At 41.9% G+C, this 19,590-nt stretch overlaps 1 protein-coding gene across 2 annotated transcripts in view; it reads right to left on the bottom strand.

Moving 5' to 3' along the window:
- Positions 1-1,731: 1,731 nt before the first annotated feature.
- alkbh3 (alkB homolog 3, alpha-ketoglutarate dependent dioxygenase) overlaps positions 1,732-19,590 on the bottom strand; it is a 73,140-nt gene continuing 55,281 nt past the window's right edge. For both annotated transcript variants that reach the window (XM_078549568.1, XM_078549567.1), the window contains exons 9-10: positions 13,540-13,638; positions 1,732-2,496 (exon numbers count right to left, since the gene is read on the bottom strand). In XM_078549568.1, the coding sequence (XP_078405694.1) occupies positions 2,410-2,496; positions 13,540-13,638 (186 nt within the window). In that variant the 3' untranslated portion in view covers positions 1,732-2,409. The remainder of the gene's footprint in view (positions 2,497-13,539; positions 13,639-19,590) is intronic.

The raw sequence follows: 19,590 nt of genomic DNA on the forward strand, positions 1-19,590 counted from the left end.
GACCGATTGGTGGCAGCTTTGCCCACTGCACTGCATGCTGTGCTCTCAGCTCAGGTGCAGGCATTCTCCTAACCCACGCTGCAAGGCTGCACTGTTAGTTTGAACCATGGGGAATACTGGTCCAAGCCTAGATGCTGAAATTGCAAGGGTCGGTCCAACAGTGACTGCTCCACGGCCAGTTTTAGCAAGGAGATTGTACAACGTGTGCAGTCATCCAACTGTTCTGCTGTCCACTAAAATGTTCATGACTTTGCAGTCTGTGCTGGGAAGGTGGGGGGGGGGGGGTTAAAAGCTTTGGGGCACTTGGTGGCACTTTGGTGCCTCTGTATTGTTTGAGTGGGCAGATAAACTAGAAGCCCAACTCTGATCATATCAATGTGGCTGCGCCTGAACGGAGTTACAGAGGAATGGTCATTTTATACAGGTTTCCCTAATTCATGGACAGTTCCCTCGCCCACCCTACCCCCACCCCGAATGCGTGTGTGCCATATTCAGCGGCGGGCCCTTGGCATCCACCCCCCCCTCCACAAATCGCCTCAATGGCAAGGCTGCCCTTAATCCCAACCCCCCCCAGCGCCCCTCAAGCTTGAAGTCCAACAGGCGACCCTGGCGAGCGCTGCACAACGTTACTGTGACTCACCTCCGAGTTCCCCAAGTGCACGTCGCTTATGTGCTGTTGCGAAACACATCAGCATGCTTTCCCGCCAACGTGGACAGATGATCCAGCCAGTGGGGGGACGATTCCGGCGGGCTGGGCTGATAATGATATTCTGATGTATTACAATGAGGTTCCCGATGTCCGGTGGCAGGAAACGTGGCCTGCCATTGGCGGGTTGAGCGGACGATCGTGAACCGGTTTCACGTGCGCCATATTGTCCACTCACGCCACCAATCACGCCCAACACCAGCGGGCAAGGAAAATTCCGCCCCTTGGAGTGGGAACCCTGGCAAATCTTTCTCTTCCTAATTCTGTAGCACGGAGGCTATTTGTGGCTTTTTAAAATTCATTTACGGGATGTGGGCGTTGTTGGCCATGCCAGCATTTCTTGTCCATCCCTAACTGCCCTTGAGTTGGTTCTCTGATACATCCTGACTGAGATTAGTTAACTCAACAAAGACCAGGGGTCAAGTCTTTTCTGGTCTGCATGGTTCAGTTACTGACTGAGCCATCAGGAGATACCATTTTGTGTGAAAATGATAAACTAATACTTGCTCAATTTTAGTGATGTACAAAAGTAGTCTCTAACAAGAAAACTTAATGTGTAGCTCAGCGATATATTTTAAGAAGTGATTGCAGGGGAGAAAAAAAATCCTTTCCAGTAAATAACGTCCTGGATAAAAAAAATACCCTCCAGTAACATGCATCAGATCATACTGCTTTAAATATCTGTCTTCCTTAATGCATTTTCTTATGGTCTGTTTCATATTTTTTTAAACTTTGAAAGTACTGTACATTAGAAAGTGATATTTGGAAGTGTCAAACTTAGGGATTTTGCTGCCAGTTTTTGGCTGCCAAATCTACTGCCTTCGGAAGTCTAAATTTATTGAAAAGGTGCAATGAAGTTTGAGTCCCTTCAGGAGAAGCAAAGTAATGAATCCATAGCATTGCAGTTCTTAAGCAAGTTTGACATTGTTCTATGTTCGATTTGTGCAACTTGTTTTAAATAGCATAGCTCCTTTTAACCAGTTTGCCCAATAAAGAGAATAATTTTTGCCACTAAGACCGGCAGCTGGATTCTCAATTTATTTATTTTAAGTTCAGTCAACCCTTTGAAGTTTGAGTGAATGTCACCTTGATAAATTAACTCAATGCCAACCTTGGCCTTGTGAGTATTACATTAAACAAAAATCTATCAATCTTTGCATCTGATTTTTCAACTCTTTCTTTCGAACACTTATCATCCCTTATATATCTTTCAATCAATATTCATTCTTATTTATAACAAATTTCTCAGCATTAAGGCAATAGGAAGAGGAACCAAGCGCTGTATACAAGCAACTCTTAGTAAACATTATGATTTGAAAAATGTTTTCCAACACTATTCACAACTTTGTTGTACCCATATCCTGAAGATCAGCTTCCCAATTAGATAAAATGCAGGAGATCCAAACTATATTTTTCCTAAACTTGTAATTAATGGTGAAACTCTCCAGACATTCAATTTTAAATTAAAAGTCCAGTGCCTTGGAATTAAGGTGTCAATATCAACAGACAAAATTTTAACACATATGTGTAATGTTCTTTTCAACAGAAACAATGACCTGTTAAAGATTTTTATTTTATTTTAACTGTATCGCCCAAAAGTCCGACTTTCAAACAAAATACTAAAAGGCCAGTTGGGTCTCTTGTTCTTTCGCTTGTTTTCACACTGTCATGCTCTGTGTGCATTTCGTCTCGTAACATTATCTTCAATTCCATCGTGCCTCAGGGTAAATTGTTCGAAATGTCAGGTTTATTCGTGGATTTCTGTCATGGTACTCTTTTGGCACTCGATGCTAAAAACAATGATAGTAAAATGTATTCAAAAATGTACAGTACTAGTTTCAACATTCTTGAACAGACACCCTACCCGTCCCACTCTTGGACAGTTCCCACGCAATGAATTGCTAAGTCCCACTCCAAACACCTCATCAAGATACCCTTATTCTTTTCCTCCCTCAGCCACTTGTGAGAATGGATGTTTTTTAAAAAAAATATTTTGGGGTAATATTGCGTTATTCTGTAAAGAAGGCTGGATGTCTGTGTCTGTGTGTGATTAATTAAGCTGGGCAAGAGGTTGGTAGGAGTTCAGGTTGTCTAGGGTTTTGGAAACATGAAAAGGATAAGAGGTGTTAAGTTGAGGCGCAAGTAAATAGGTTTGATCTAACATTTGCATTTTTTGATAAGTTGAGAGGTTGTTTGGTTTTCAAAGGGGAATCAAAGGTAGAAAGAAAAATGTTTGCATCTTGCAGGAGTCCATAGGGAAATAGTAGTGGGGATGTGATATTTTATTGAGCCAAAAGCAAAGACAAGGTGGAAACATGAAAGATCTTATATTTGGAAGGGTTTGAGTTTCAAAGAGGTGTGAGAACAATGAGACTGAGATGAAAGGGAGAAAAGGTATATTAAAGTTACTGGGGATAGCTATCGAGCTGGATAGCTGTTAAGCTGGAGATGGCTCGAGATAGCTGAAGCTGTCTTGAGCTGTTGAAAAGTCTTGGACTGCGGCAAGCAGCTTTATTCTGAAGTTGATTCCATACCATAAAGTGGAAGAGGGGTAAAAGTCATATGGTACACCTTTATTGAAGCAAAAGCAGTTTGTCTTGTGTGATATTACTGGATTTTTTCATATTTAAACATCTATAAGTGAGTGTTGCTTGGAAGGTGTTTACCTGTGGGTTTGACCAAGTAGAGAGTTTTGGAAGAATGTTTTGTAAAACTAAATGTAATTTTGTAACTGTAATCTTGTATGCCAGGTTGTCTTTTCTTTCTTGTTAATAAAACTTATATTATTAAGTTTAAAATACCCTAACGTGTTCCTGGACCTCTTACTGCTGAGATCGGTATGTCATCTTCTCATTATCAGAATACAAAAAAAAAGGTTGTGGCCTGTAAGCCAAGTTTCGCTCTGGGATTTGGTTTGCGCAGCAATTAACATCGGCTGTGGTCATAACACTCTGCACTGAGTGACTGCTCATCCTCGATGATATCAATCTCCATCTCAACTCACCTTATCCTCTCTTCAATGATTTAATTTCCCTCCTATTCTCTCTTAACCTCTCCCTCCATATAAACTCACTTAACCATATTCATACCCACACCCTTGGCCTTAATATCGCACTTAGCCATTCTGTTTCCATCATCTGGAAAACTGACAAGGTTATCTCTGATCCTATCACAATTCATGTCCCCCCTACCTCCTTATAATCCCACTTCCTTTTGCATCTTACCAGCACCCACCCCCTCAAATCCCAGAAGTTATTTACAATTACATTTTGAAACTCACACATGTCCAAATGTCTAGAGCTTGCACTTTCATTCTAATAACTAACCACCAATCTGCTCAAACACACACTCACCTTCACCTTTAATGTCATTCATCCCAATAAAACTCTTACTCTCACATTGCATCTGTAAATTGGCCATACCCATCTCTCCCCCCATCACCATCTCTCAACCCTTCCACTGCCCCTGTGTTGTCAGCCTGATTGTCCAACATCGGGTCCTGGATCAGTTGTAATTTCCTCCAGTTAGATATTAGGAAGACCAAAGTATTCCGAAAGTCAAACTTATCTTTAAGAGTGCGGTTGGGAACTTCAACTCCCGACAGACCTCGGAGCTTTTGCACATGCACAGACTGGGAGTGGGCTGCACATGTGCAATTATACATTTTCACATTCTTTGGGCCCAGCATGCCTGGGCAGAGATGAAAAACGATGCGAAAACTCAGGTCAGATAACTAGGTATGGAGCACCATGAAGACTAGTGTCCCAAAGAGGAGAGGGGACAGGGAGAGGTCCCAAAGAGAGAGGGGGCAGGGAGAGGAAAAGATCTCAGTTCAGTTAAAAGAGAGGAGCAGAGAAGGGGGCTCAAAACAGGAAAAGTCTTCTCCCAGCAGCCCTTTAAGTGAAGAGGCCAGGCCGAAGGTTGGTGACCTTGTGCTCCTGGCCGTTGCGGCAAAGGTGAAGATTGGAATCCCTCGTGAAAGAGACAGAGTTTCAGTGAGATTGGTTGACTCACTGTTTACTGATGTCTGGGTGGATTGCTAAGAAATCCATGGACTCCGTCTTGGTCGCATTTACCATTTATTGTATAGTATGGGGTGTTCGATCAGTTTGCCTCTTAATTCACATGTAGCACATATTAACCCTGAATGTTAGAGTATAAGATAGATATTGTAAATTGTTTTATCTTTCTCACTTTGTATAGTAAAGTTTATTTTTGTTTCTTCAAAACCTGTGGAATCTCGTGGCTTTATTCACTGGGCAAGTATCTTGAATCTCAAAATTTGTCTACTTTAGCAAAACATTATTGGTACTTAGCAGAATCTGACAGAAACCTTGGGAGTCTGGCCAAGGATCATAACATAAATTGGGGGCTTGAGGGATTTCAAATCCACAGACAAGTATGAGTGCTGGTACTTGCTGAGCTTAAGACTGATAAGATTTCCAGGGTGAAATTTACTATACTAATTGAAAAGAAGAATGGTTTTGCCAATCGCTATGGATTTTCTGGAGAGGAAGATTTATCTCTGAGTGATTTGCAACAGTTAACCAAGGCTAGGTTAATCAAATTAGCAAAGAGTTTGACTTAAGAGCACGGGCTAAGAAAGCAAAAATAATTGAGGTAATAGCACAGCATCTGGGATTGGAAGAAGAAAAGGTTAATCCAGATAGAGTTTCATTTGAGTTAGCTAGAATTCAGTGGCAGATGAGGCAGCTTGAGATAGAAAAAGTCAATGAAAAAACTAGAATTGGAATAAGAAGAAAAAGCGAGAGCAAAAGAAACGGAAATGTGAAAGCTTGAACTTGAACTCCAGAGAGAGAGGTTAGCAATGGAGGAAAGAGATAAGGAAAGGGAAAGAGAGTTTCAAAGCCAAAAAGAAATCAGATAGCATGAACTGGTTAGAGAAAAGCGTGAGTTGCGGGGTGAAAGAGTGTAGTCGTTCAGATGAGGAATTGAGTCCCATCCCGAGCTTTGATAGAACAAAGAGTCTTTGTCTATTGCCTAAATTCATGGAAGGCAGAGTGGAGAGATATTTTATCTCATTTGAAAAGGTGGCTACAAAGCTAAAGTTGCCAAAGGACACATGGACTTTTATTTTGCAAAGTGTTTTGTTTGGAAAGGCTATTCTAGATTTTCAGAAGAACAATCTTAAGATTATGCGGTAGTTAAAACTGCAGGACTGAATGCTTATGAGCTTGTCCCTGCAGTATTTCAGTTGAAATTTTGGACTTTAAAGAAAAGACCGAATGAAACATTTGAAGAATATGCTAGGGAGAAAGAAATGTTGTGGGCCCGGTGGTTTTGATCCTTGAAGTTAGAACGAATTTTTGAAAATGTGAGGGAACTAATGATACTGGAAGAATTTCAAAATAGCATCCCAATAGCTATTAGGTCACACTGGAAGACCATAGGGTTTCTAAGGTACAGGAAGCAGCGGTTCTGATAGATGGGTATGTTATATCACATAGACAGCTAGGGGGCAGTAGATATCCATTTATAAATCTGCAAGGAAGCTGGAGGAACATGAAAGAGTCTAGCTTTAGGGATCAGGAAGAAGCTGTTCCAGTCAATAGAAATGATAGTTTAGAGAATAAAAGGGATACAAGTAAACTGGTATGCTTTTATTGCCATAAGACAAAGCATCTCAAAGCTCATTGTTGGAAGCTGAATGGTAAACCGGTGGCAGTGACAGGAATGCTTATGGAGTCCTTAGAAAAGGCTGTACCAGAAAAGGAAATGGGTGGTAAACCCATAACAATAGTTATAACAAGTGAAACGTGTTCCCTCTGAACCTACAAGAAAAGGGGGATATGGCTCAGGATAGTCAAGGGAAGAATATAAACGTGTGCAAAAGACTGAGGAACACCTCTTGGATAGACTAGAAAATGACGAGTAAAAAGAGAAAAATTCCTTCAGTGCAAGTTTATTCATTGGGTGTTGATCAAAACAATGAAAAGACAAAGTTTGTTATGGAGGAAGTGATCAAGGGAGATAATTTTGAAGCTGATTGTCAAACAGGCAAACACAGTTTCGGTAGCAAACTTGAAGAACCCATTGAAGGCATGTTTCCTTCAACAGAGGGGAAGAGTAAGAGAAACACCATGTCCTTCTGCCTTAAAGTTGAGAAATCTATGCGAAAGTCATTTGTATCACATAGCGTGACTAATATGCATCCATATGTGAAGAGGGGAAGACCACATAATGGTGGTCACACCAGCTAGATTGAAAACCCCAATACAAAATAGAGATACAAGCTCGTCAAGATGTTTTTAAGGAAAACTTTAATATATCCTTACTACCTTTGGTTGACCATGAAACTTTATGGCCAAAAACCATATAAATGTCAGCGTTCTGTTCAGAGTTTAAAGAAATGGTGTAGGAGAAAAGGCAGTTGCTGAGTTACAATAATTCGATGATGTTTAAATCCTGCTAATCCTATTTGTTACATGGACTGGCTTTGTCATTTTATAATAGTGTGCAATTGTAGAACAAAATGAAAACGTTATTTGTATAATATGTAAGAAGCTGTTCGTTAGATGGTTATGATGTTAAACACTTCTTGTGAAGAAAGCGTAAAGCTATTGTAAAGAAACCTTCACTGTAGTAAAGCTTCTTTCTTCCAAGGGATAGGGTGTGATGAAAGTCAAACTTTCCTTCCAAAACGTTGAGAGCGGAGGTTGGGAACTTCAATTCCTGATGGACCTCGGAGCTTTTATGCATGTGCAGACTGGGAGTGAGTGCACATGCGCAGTTCTACACTTTGACATTCTTTGGGCCCAGCGCACCTGGGCAGAGATGAGAAATGGCACAAAAACCCAGGTCAGGCAGCCGGGTACAGAGTGCCATGGAAAACTAGTGTCCCAGGCAGGGGACGGGGAGAGGGGACTGGGAGAGGTCCCAAAGAAGGTTCCTAGAGAGGGGACAAAGGCAGGAAAAGGTTCCAGTTCAGTTAAAAGAGAGGAGCAGAGAAACAGGCTCCAAACAGGAAAAGGGCTGCAGGCATTTGGGGCAAAGGTACCCCTTTGGAGCAGGAGTGTTTTGCTCAGCATGGCTTTTAAGTTGGTGCTCGAGTGTATACGTGGGAATCCGGGGGAACGGAATCTCAGGAGACTAGACTAGGTTGAGCGTAATTGATGCCACATGAGTCTGGTAATTGAAGAGGGCTCAGGAGAAGTCCTGAAAACCCAAGAAGTGTCTCTGTGCTGTGGGCTGTTGAGGCAAAGATACTCCTATGGAGCAGCCGTGTTCTGCTCGATGCAGCGGAAGAGCTGAAGCCGTGCTTGAGAGTTGGTGCTGGAGTGCATACTCCGGAACCCAGGGGAAGAGAATCTTAGGAAGCAAGATTGAAACCTTGCTAGGTGGGCCGTCGTTGATGCTGTTTGAGTTGGAACGACTTTGAGAGAATTCCAAGGCAAGATATCTGAAGGTGAAGATTGGGATCCCTCATGAGAGAGACAGAGTTTCAGTGAGATTGGTTGACTCAGTGTTTACTGACATCTGGGTGGGTTTTTAAGAAATTCATGGACTCCGTCTTGGTTGCATTTGCCACTTATTGTGTAGTTTGATATGTTCAACCACAGTCTGCTTGTTAATATCAAGTACATGTGAAATAGCCCTGAATGTTAGAGTATAAAATAGATATTGTAAATTGTTTTATCTTTCTGACCTTGTATAGTAAAGTTTATTTTTGCTTGTTCAAAACCTGTGGAATCTTGTGGCTTTATTCTGTTAGCAAGTATCCTGAACTTCAAACTTAATCTACTTTAAACAAAACGTTATTGGTCCCTGGCTGAATCTTACTAAAAACGTGGGGGCCTGGGCAAGGATCAGAGCAAAAGTCATGGTCTTTGGACTTGACGCAAGCCTTGCACCCTCATCACTGATCCCAACCCCAATGCCAGGCACTGTCTCGGGTGAAAGTCAACTGTTCACAACCTTACTGTCCTATTTGGCTCCAAACTGAGCTTTCAACCCCATATTCCTCTCCATCATTAAGACTGCCTACTTCTACAGCCGTGCCCTTGGATCACCCTCATCCATGCCTTTGTCACCTCCAGGCTTAACTATTCCAATACTCTCCTGACTGGCCTCCATAAAGATCAGTTGATCAAAAACTCTGCTGCGTGTATCTTAACCCTCAGTATCTCCAACAAGAGAGAATCTAACTATCGCCCCTTGACATTCAATGACATTACCATCACTGAATTGCCCACTATCAACATCCTGGTGGGTTTCCATTGACCAGAAACTGAACTGGATTAGCCCTATAAATACTGTGGTTACAAGAGCAGGTCAGAGGCTAGGAATCCTGGGTTAAGTAATCCATCTCCTGACTCCCCAAAGCCTGTACACTATCTACAAGGCACAAGTCAGGAGTGTGATGGAATACCCCCACACCTGGATGAGTGCAGCTCCAGCAACACTCAAGAAGCATGTCACCATCCAGGACAATGCAGCCCGCTTGATTGGCACCCCTTCCAAAAATTCACTCCCTCCACCACTGACGCACAGAGGCAGTAGTGTGTACCATCTACAAGATGCATTGCAGAAATTCACCAAGATTCTTTGGACAGCACCTTCAAAACCCATGACCACTACCAACTAGAAGGACAAGGGCAGCAGGTACATGGGAAAACCACCACCTGGAAGTTCCCCTCCAAACCCCTCACCATCCTGAATAAAAAAATGTCCTGCTCATCCACAGCTCCCTGACCTACATTGGCTCCAGTCCTCCAACGTCTCTGATTTAAAATTCTCATCCATCAGAGCTTCCTCCCATCCCATTTTTAAAATTTCATTCATGGGATCTGAGTGTCACTGGCTAGGCTAGGAATAATTGCCCATCCCCAATTGCCCTCGAGAAGGTGGTGGTGAGCGGCCTCATTAAACCTCTGCAGTCCACATAGTATAGATACTCCTACAGTACTGTTAGGGAGGGTATTCCAGAAATTTGACTGGGCGATGATGATGGGGTGGCAATATTTTTCTAAGTCAGAATAGTGGGTAACAGAGGGGAAATTGGAGATAGTGTTCTTGTACTTCTAAAGCAGTAGAGGTCACAGGTTTGGGTGGTGCTGTTGAAGATACCTTGATGAGTTGCTGCAAAGCATCTTGTATTTGGTATGCATTGCAGCCATGTTGTACAAGTGAGGAAGGGAGTGAATGGTTAGATGGTGGGTGGGATGGCAATCAAGCGGAATGCTTTGTCCAGGATGACGCTGAGCATCTTAAGCATCCAGGCAATACCTCAGTCTCTGATTGCTTTTGTAGCCACATCAGTGTTTTTGTATCCAGTCAGGTTTCCGGTCAATGGTGACCCTCAGGATGTTGACAGTGGGGGATTTAGCAATGGTAATGTCATTGAATATCATGGGGAGGCCTTGTTGGAGGTGGAATATATTAGTACAGCACAGAAATTCACAGCCTATTGCGTTTGTGCCAAATTAGGCCTCAATTATCCCCTACTCCCTTTGCCTCACAATTGGTGGCTTTGCCTTACCATAAATTGGTAGCTTTGCCTTCAGTCAGTGAAGGCCTGAGCTCTGGAATTCCTTCCCTTACACTTTGCCTTTTTCTCCTCCATAAGGACCCTCCTCATAAACTACCTCTTCAATCAAGCTTTTAGTCATCCCTCTTCTTTGGTTTGTTATGAATTTTTGTCTGATTATGCTTTTGCAAAGTGCAATGGGATATTTTTCTATGTTAAAGGTGCTGCATAAATAACGATTGTCAAGCAATTAAAAATTGAAATTGATTTTGCAATTGATTTAAAATTTCTAATCTCAATTAATCTTGGCTTTAATTGCAGTAATGCTCTACTCTGCAAGCCAAAACTGGGGATCTGTGGAACAACAGCCCTGATGGGGTCCAAGGCTGATGGAGAGACAGCCTGCAGCTGGCCTCAGGATCTATGGTGAACACCACTGACAGACATTGCTGTACTCACACTCTGCTATTTCCGTGGCAACAGTGCACATGCATAGAAGGTAAATTTCACACATGCCCAGAAGCTTATGGTGAGTTGTACTGAAGGTTGAAGGCAGCTCAGAGATATTTGCCATATAACTTCCACACTTAATGTGCATTGAAAATATTAATCTAAAGAAAATTTACTGCATTAATCACAGGAGTTAATTGTGATTAGCTGGCAACCCTAATATAAATACAGGCTGTTGTTTAATTGTGAGGATGAATAAGTAGAGTGGGATTTCACATAGTTTTCAATCGGAGCCTGGCAAACACAAGGTACATTTGAGTTGCCTTTACATAAGAAATAGGAACAGGAGTAGACCATTCGGCCCCTTGAGCCTGCTCTGCCATTCAATAAGATCATGGCTGATCTTCTTGTGTTTCAATTTCCACATTCCCATCTAACCCCGATAACCTTTGGTTCCCTTGCCTAACAAGAATCTATCTACCTCAGCCTTAAAAATATTCAATGATCCCGCCTCCACCATCTTCTGAGGCAGAGAATTCCAAAGTCGCACAACCCTCTAGGAGAAAAAATTTCTCCTCATCTCTGTCCTAAAAGGGCAACCCCTAATTTTAAAACAATCCTCCCCTAGTTTTGGACTCACCCACAAGAGGAAACATCCTTTTGACATCCACCTTATCAACGCCGTTCAGGATCTTGTATACTTCAATCAAATCACCCCTCACTCTACTAAACTCCAGTTTAGCCCAACCTGTCCAACCTTTCCTCATAAGACAACCCTCTTATTCCAGGTATCAATCTAGTAAACCCCTTTTGAACTGCCTCCAACACATTTACGTCCTTCCTTAAATAAGGAGACCAAAACTGCACACAGTATTTGTGGTCTCAACAATGCCCTGTATAACTGAAGCATAACATCCTTACTTTTATATTCAATCCCTCTCATAATAAAGGATAGCATTCCAATAGCCTTCTTAATTACTTACTGTACCCGCATGCTAACTTTTGTGACTCATGTACTAGAACAGCTAGATCCCTCTGCACCTCAGTATTATGCACCCGTTCTTCATTTAAGAAGTACTCTGCTTTTTTGTTCTTCCTGCCAAAGTGAACAACTTCACATTTTCCCACATTAAACTCCATTTGCCAGATCTTTGTCCACTCACTCAACCTATTTATATCCATCTGCAACCTCATGTTCTTTTCACAACATATTTTCCTACCTATCTTTGTGTCATCTGCAAATTTAGCTACCATGTCTTCACTCCCCTCATCTAAGTCATTGATGGGAATCATGAAAAGTTGAGGCCCCAGTACAGACCCCTGTGAGACGCCACTCGTCACATCCTGCCAATCAGAAAAAGGCCCATTTATGCATACCCTCTGCTTTCTGCCAGCCAGCCAATCTTCATTCCATGCTAATATGTTACCCACTATACCATGCGCTTTTATGTTCTGTAATAATCTTTGATGTGGCATAGTCATATACTTTGAAATGGGACATTCTAGACAGTATCTTAGCTAAGAACTGACCATGTAGATTACACGCGTGATTGAAGGCGCAGATTTTTAGGCACCTGAGTCAATTAATGTAATAACAGTAATGAAGCATCTTAACTGAAGTTTGTTCAGCATTAAATTCAGAGAACGTTTTTGCTGTTAACACAAATGCTACAAAATGTTTTAAAAAGACTTAACACTGCAGATAAGGCAATTAATATGCATAAAATCAAACCAAATGTACCATAATTCTTCTGTTGTTGGAATGCAGAATGTACTCACAGCTGTAAATGAAATTACACTTAATACAGCTAAATGTGATTACTGACATTGAAGTAAATCTTGCAAAGGGGCAGGACGAATTCCTCAATCACTTTCCTTTTCTCATTCTTTCGTACAATGTGGGCATTGCTGGCTAGGCGCCCATCCCTAATTGCCCTCGAGAAGGTAGTGGTGAGCTACCTTCTTGAACTTCTGCAGTCCATGTGGTGTAGGTACACTCACTGTGCTGTTAGGGTATTCCAGGATTTTGACCCAGAGCAGTGAAGGAACAGCGATATAGTTTCAAGTCAGGATGGTGTGAGGCTTGGAGGGGAATTTGCAGGTGGTGGTGTTTCCAAGCATCTGCTGCCCTTGCCCTTCTAGGTGGTAGAATTCACGGCTTCGGAAGGTCCTAACGAAGAGACCTTGGTGAGTTACTGCAGTGCATGTTGTAGATCTTTACACACTGCTGCCACTGTGCGTCAGTGGTAGAGGGAGTGACAGTCTAAGTTGGTGGATGGGGTGCCGATCTTTGTTCTGGTTGGTGTCAAGCTTCTTGAGTGTTATTGGAACCACACTCATCCAGGCAAGTGGAGTGTATTCCATCACATTCCAAATTGTGCCATGTAGATGGTGGACAGGCTTTGGGAAGACAGGAGATGAGTTACTCGCTGCAGAATTTCCAGCTTCTGACCTGCATCCAGTTTTCTTTAAAAGGTGCATGTGATCCAGTCACTGCCCTTTGAAGCTAATTACAATGTTTTGCAGGCACCTGGTAAATTAAGGCAAGATAAATTAAAGTCACCTGAGATGCATCAAGAACCCCAGTCTGCCTCACTCTTTTTTCCCCCAGAATGCTATTTGTGGGGATCTTGCTGTGCACAAATTGTCTGCCAGGTTTCCTGCATTACAAAAGTGACCCTATTGGCTGTGAAGTGCTTTGAGATATCCTGAGGTCATGAAGGGCACAATCTAATCTTTCCTTTTCATCCCCCTGCAGGAAAGAGCAACAACAGAATATTGGTATTGAACCTATATGCTAGCAAATGCTGAGGCTCCTGGTGGAGAAAACATTTTTATTTGAGGAATATTTTGTGCATCTGTTGCGTTACTTAGAGGCTCTTTGTATGTTTCTCACCTGCCAATCCTTCTGAGTTTCCCCTTCCATTACCAACAAACACCCATGGTTCAGTGGAATTCGAATTCTTTCTGCATATGCATAATCTCCTTTCTCTTCCTGTGTGGAAGAAAAGAGAGATGATGAAACAATTTAAGAATATCATAGCCATTCATGAATATAAATTCTGATTGGGTGTATTCCTTGAGATTTCATCAAATGACGACTCATGTCCAACCAAAGTCCAAAAGCCTTTTCTCCCTGTCTCCAATACTTTTAGAAGTAATAAATAAAAATGCTCAAAGAAAATGGAAAAAGAAATCACTTTTCTCAACGTCACTGTGAATTTTTCTCCTGGATTGCTGCAGCACTGTCTAGGAGATCAATCATTAATTGTTGAAGACTCCAGGACAATCCTGGAGGGCTATAGTAACCTTACTCCCAACCACTGGAAACTTTCAGAGATTTCAGAGCAACACAATATCGATGGAACTGTCCGCCTTGAACCTCTCAGCCCACAACCATATCTCTCTGCGCGGAATTTGTTATTTTTCTACGCTAACCCCAGTGACAGAACGCCACTCATTCCCCTTCACCACCACAGCTTCTTGCTTAGTACTATAGCCAACACGTAGCAGGCAGCAGGGAACTGCACACAGTGGGACAAGGACGATTAACGTTGTGCTCACGCAGGCCAATCAGAACAAACCAAAGTAATGACATGAATGCCTTCCACCTTCCTAATGATGACAACGTGGCAAATTAAAAAATTGCCCCTCTGAACTCACAAACTCAGTCTTCTACTTGTTAGCATTCTGACATTTTGTAGCCTCGCCAATACCAATCTGGAGACCCTACAATGACCGCTTGAGGAGTGCGTAGGAAGGCATGAGCTCCATAGATACTGCACAAATCAGGATGGGGAAAACAGAGAAATTGGAAGATAAAAACCCGTGAGAATGAGAAATAAATCATAAAAAAGAGATACCTCAAAGTGATAAAATCAACAGAAAAATAGATGGAAGAGACAGCAGGAATGAGACACAAAGAAAAGAAGTCAAAGAGAGATAAAGCTGGAGATAGAGAGAGATAAGTAGGAAATTAAGTCAGAGAACAGTGTTTGAGCACTCAAGACAGAGAGAAAGAGATCAGGAGGGTGAGATGAAGAGTAGGTAGTTGATAATGTGGATGTAAAAAACAGATGTGGTGCTACATTTCCTATATTTACTATTCATTTTCCAAATTCATGTCTGCAAGCTCAATAATACAATGTTGTGCAGCACCACTGGCTTCATGTTCCTTTTCTCATCTGGAGGAATTGCCTCCCATCCACATTGCAGTCAGAGCCCAGTCCTTCCAACGCCCCATCCCCTGCCCAGCCTCCTATTACTATCTGCAGCCAGAAGAGCATGCACCCCACCTTGGCCCGATGCCTCCCCTGATTGTCAGTACCTCTAACTGACTGAACAGAGCAAGAACAGGCAACAGAACAAAAGAGGAAGAAAATATGCAAAAGAGAGTAAAAAAATAAATGAAGAACCAGAAAAGCAAAGCAGGAGAGAAAAAGAGAAAGACAAAACTATAAGGTGGGGAGAAAAAGAGAACAAACCAACATGAAAATGACACAAGAATGACAGATGGATAAGACATAAAGTCAATCCTGCAATAGCTGGTGAGCAAAGCTACAGAAAATTCAGTAATATGTCTGTTAAAAGTTTTAGTGACTCAAGTTTTACGAGGTCTGCATAGTGGGTGTAACTTATTGCCCTCTGCTGAGGTGAGTATGGAGGTGGGGGGTCATTTAATCAGGTGGGAGGGTAGCAGGTGGGGACCCCACTGCCATCCCGCCTCTGCCCCGAATAAATCTGGGGCGGGAAGCTTCATGGTCGGTCTTCCCGCCCAGCCACCAATTGAGGCCCTTGACTGGGCTTTTAATGCCCATATTAGGGCCTTATCCCACCGCTGCTGGTATTCAACCATCAGCAAGGGAGACAGTCACCATGCAGGGAGCCTGGAAAGCTAAACCCAACTAGGTTTGCTTGCGGCCTCAGTGGGTAGGTGAGGGGTGGTTTGCCCCTGTTCAAAGGCACTCAGTCATATTCCCTGATCATGGGTCCAGGGTCAGGGAGAGGGGGCCCACAGAGTCACCCCTCTGCCCTTCCTGCTGACCCCCACCCCGTGCACCCCATCTCGCCCTCATTCACCTTTGGCTTGAGGTCCCTCGCCAATCATATTGAGTGTATTTCTGTTAACTGCCACTGCTCCCATTGGCGCTGTTTGCAATGTACAGAGTCCAACAGCTCCTGGGGCAGCAGGACCCCTGGGGCCCTTGATCCTGGGGAAGGCTCGCCACTGTCCACATAAGGGCCTGATACAAGGGCATGCCTTCTTCTTGCCAGCTCTTCAGTTGGGTGGGTGGGTGGGGGGGTTGGCGGGGGGGAGATCCCACCCCACCCCATCGTCTGCGTTAAATGCTGCTTAATTTATTGAAGACTAAGACAGGCGATCTGTTTGCCTTGTGGGCACAGACTTCTTTGATCTAGAGTTAGTTAAGAAAATGGGGTAGAAATTTCTTCGCATGGCTACACAGATTTCCCTCTATTCTCTGATGATAGGCAGTGCTCCATGGAGGCATTCTTCAATGGTCTCATTGAAGAATGCTGTTTGGGCCATACAGGTAGCGACCCACAGGCCTGCCTGCTCTGGGGGGAATTGAATTAAGTTTGTTTCATGCGGTGCTGCTCGAAATGGCATGGTGCGATCAAATGTCTCTCCCAGTGATTCTCTTCGATGGGGACAGTGTCCTGACATACAATCAGATGCATCAAATTCTCTAAGCAGTGGCTCATGCATTACAAGACACTGTTACATTTTAAACCAGAAGAACAGTGGATTTTTCTGAACAGCCATCCTGGTTCAACTGTAAATTACAACTTATGCTATGTAGTATCAATGTCTTGATGAATCACCAAGCAGAACATTCATTCCATAGTTTTAGCCTGTATGAAGTGGGGTTTCCATTCAATATTTTCTGGCTTCAGTTCAACATGAGATGTACTTGGAAGAGTACTTGGAGATGTACAATCCACAGTACTACTGATAAGTAGACTAATTATTAGTATAGCTGACAATGAAAAAATGTAGCTTTCAGATCATTAAGCTGGCAGTTGTCAAGCCATTTGTGCAAGAAAACAGCATTGGTAAAAAGTCCAAACTATAATACATATTCATATGTTTAAAATGGTGCCTCAACACCAATTTCAGTCACTGATGCAAAATATCCCTTTTAAAAAACAGACTTGATTCTGTCCTGCAACCAAAACATTTGAAGATAGTTAGGTACTACGATGCTTCCATATATGGTTTTGTGTCCTTGGTCTCCATATGTATGTCCCCATACCCAGCCATTCTGGGGGGGGAAAGACACATTGAAAGCCAGACAATTCTGAGAAAGGGAGAAGAGTTAAAATGCAGAGAACTCCTGCCTGGCTGCTCATGTGACTTCCAACAGATGGTGTCAAAATGTCACTGGGAAAGGTCAAGAATGGGATCCTGCCCTCCTAGTCACAGATTGTGTGTGCTGCAGGAGACCCAAGAAAGTGTATGAGAAAAATAATTAGTTGGGGGAGTATCAATCTAAACAACATAAATAGAAGTATGGAAATTATATAGAAATACATAACAAGCTTATTCATTTTTTTTACATTTTCTGTATTACATTTCCACTAGGTTTTCCCTTTAATTTTTTTTACATTAAAAATATTTACAAAATGTATGTTTAGCACAACCACTTATGGTAATCACCAACCCTTTTACAGTGAGAGCTTGGTATTTTCAACTACCAATATTAAAAATGTCATTTGATAAATGGAGTGTACACAATTATACGTATTAACAGATACAGGCTACTTCAGAAGGAAGGCAGGCTTAAGCCTGGAAATTACTGCAAGCGTCTTATCATACAAACACACTAAATAAAACTCCTCTCTGCTATTTTAACAGAAACATTAACCCATTCAAAATAAACAGGTTAACACATTTTTATAACGGCAATGATGAATTTCCAGATTTTAATAATGTATTTAAAAACGTTCACCCCTTCATTGGACATTCTGTTAAAACCAGATTGCATTTTAACCTTACTCAGAATAGCTTGAAGTTGCTTCTCCTCAAAAACATGATTGGTTGAGTGCATGACAAGCAAATCTATACCGAGAAAGTGATGGAAATATTAGAGAATGGGTGAACACAAGCCAACTTGGTTAAGTTGGTAGCAGTTGTGCCCATAAGTCAAAAGGTTGTGGGGTTCAAATACCAACACATGACTTAATGTCAGCTGATAATTCAATGTATTACTGAGGAGTGCCACATAGTTAGGGGTGCCACTTTTAAAAGCAAAAGTTAAACCGTGTTCCTGTCTGCTTGTTCAGGATGTAAAAGCCAAAGGCACTATTTGAAGAGCAGAACAGAGGAGAACCTGCAGTGTCTTGGACCATATTTATCCTTCAACCAAAACTAAAACTGCTGTGTATGTAGCCTTACTTTGCACAAACATTTGCCTACATAACAGTGAATACAACGCATAATAATGTAGTGGGTGTCCTAGAAATGTGAAAGGTGTTATATGAATACAAGTTCTTTCTAACAGCAATGTGAGAAACCTAGGGATAGATTGCCTTTTCATCCACAGTAGAAAAATAGCGTGTGCTTGAGATGGAGACAATATAAATACATAATTAAAATGGAGAATCATTTAAATGAAGAATTACGTTGTGGCAAAATTATTACCTCATTCTAGAATATATACCATACAAGGCAACCAACTCACTAACATATTAGAGTGAGAGAAGAAAGATCTCTTCCATAGCATTGCCAGTTAAAATAAGTAATGTCTTTGTACCATAAGTGCTGATGTACCCATTGCTGAACAGACAGTTTAGGGACTTGAATATCACTGAAATTAGATCTTGCATCAAAAAATAAGTCTGAGTTTGTACAAACCAGTACTTCTATTTGGGGCACTGGCCTGTGACACGACTCTTCTCTCCTTGCCACCCTGAGGAAAAAGCTGCTATAACATGTTCCCAAAAGTCAAGGTAGATCAAACATTCAAAAAGATTTCAATTTATGCACACATGGCTCACTACCGAAGCTAACTTTGCATTACCCAGGAGAGAGGAGCCAGTCAATAACAAGGGCTTGTTTCTGTCGGCAACATGTCTGAGAACAGTTTGCACTGTCCCTAACCTCCCAACAAACCACCTCCCTCCCCCAACCCACCCTTTAACATCGGAAATCCTACACAATAGTTAGTGCTATGTACTTCCCTTTTCCTCTCCAATAGCAGAATTCAGGGCGGACCATTTATTTGAACCTAGTTCATAAAGTCACTCAAATCGTGTAATGGGGAGTTTTATAAAACACACTCAAATTATAAAAATTAATATTTGCATGACCTATTCCTTCGTAAAACAACTGTTGTGAATACAAGTTTTCAGCACACCTACATGGCAAATTTTCCTAAAGCTAGCCCTCCAACCATTTTAATTGCAAAACTTAACAAATGTCGTCTGTAATGCAATGCTTAAGATCTTAGGCAGATTACTGTTATTGAGTTGTCCATGGGAAGAACATATTTTTATTTTTTCCTCCAGGAAGGCTATTCAGAGATACCTAATACTTTAAACCAGCACTTTAACGCAGTTGCTATGGGAACCTTCTAAAAAGTTAGATTTTGCCTGTTATGTAATGCCTCCCACACAATTTTCAGTAGCACCACTACTATCCACAGGCAGTTGTTTCAAAAAAAACCTAGGCTTTTCAAATTGTTTTTAAAGCAGCATTGTCCTGAACATGTAAGTTTGACGTTTTGACATATCAAGGTTTTCAGAATGAGCTAGAAATGTAGACTCTGAAATTATGCGACTCAATTTAATCTTGACCTTTGACTTTATGTAGATATCCTATAACATCAGGACAATTAGTTGATGCTAAGGATGTGCCGTTCAAGCAACACTCCAGCCTTTAATGTATTTTAAGTTGTTGGTTACCAATGGTCGATTTCAAAAGAAA

The sequence above is a fragment of the Cetorhinus maximus genome, chromosome 9, assembly GCF_964194155.1.
Source record: "Cetorhinus maximus chromosome 9, sCetMax3.hap1.1, whole genome shotgun sequence".
Lineage (NCBI taxonomy): Eukaryota > Metazoa > Chordata > Chondrichthyes > Lamniformes > Cetorhinidae > Cetorhinus > Cetorhinus maximus.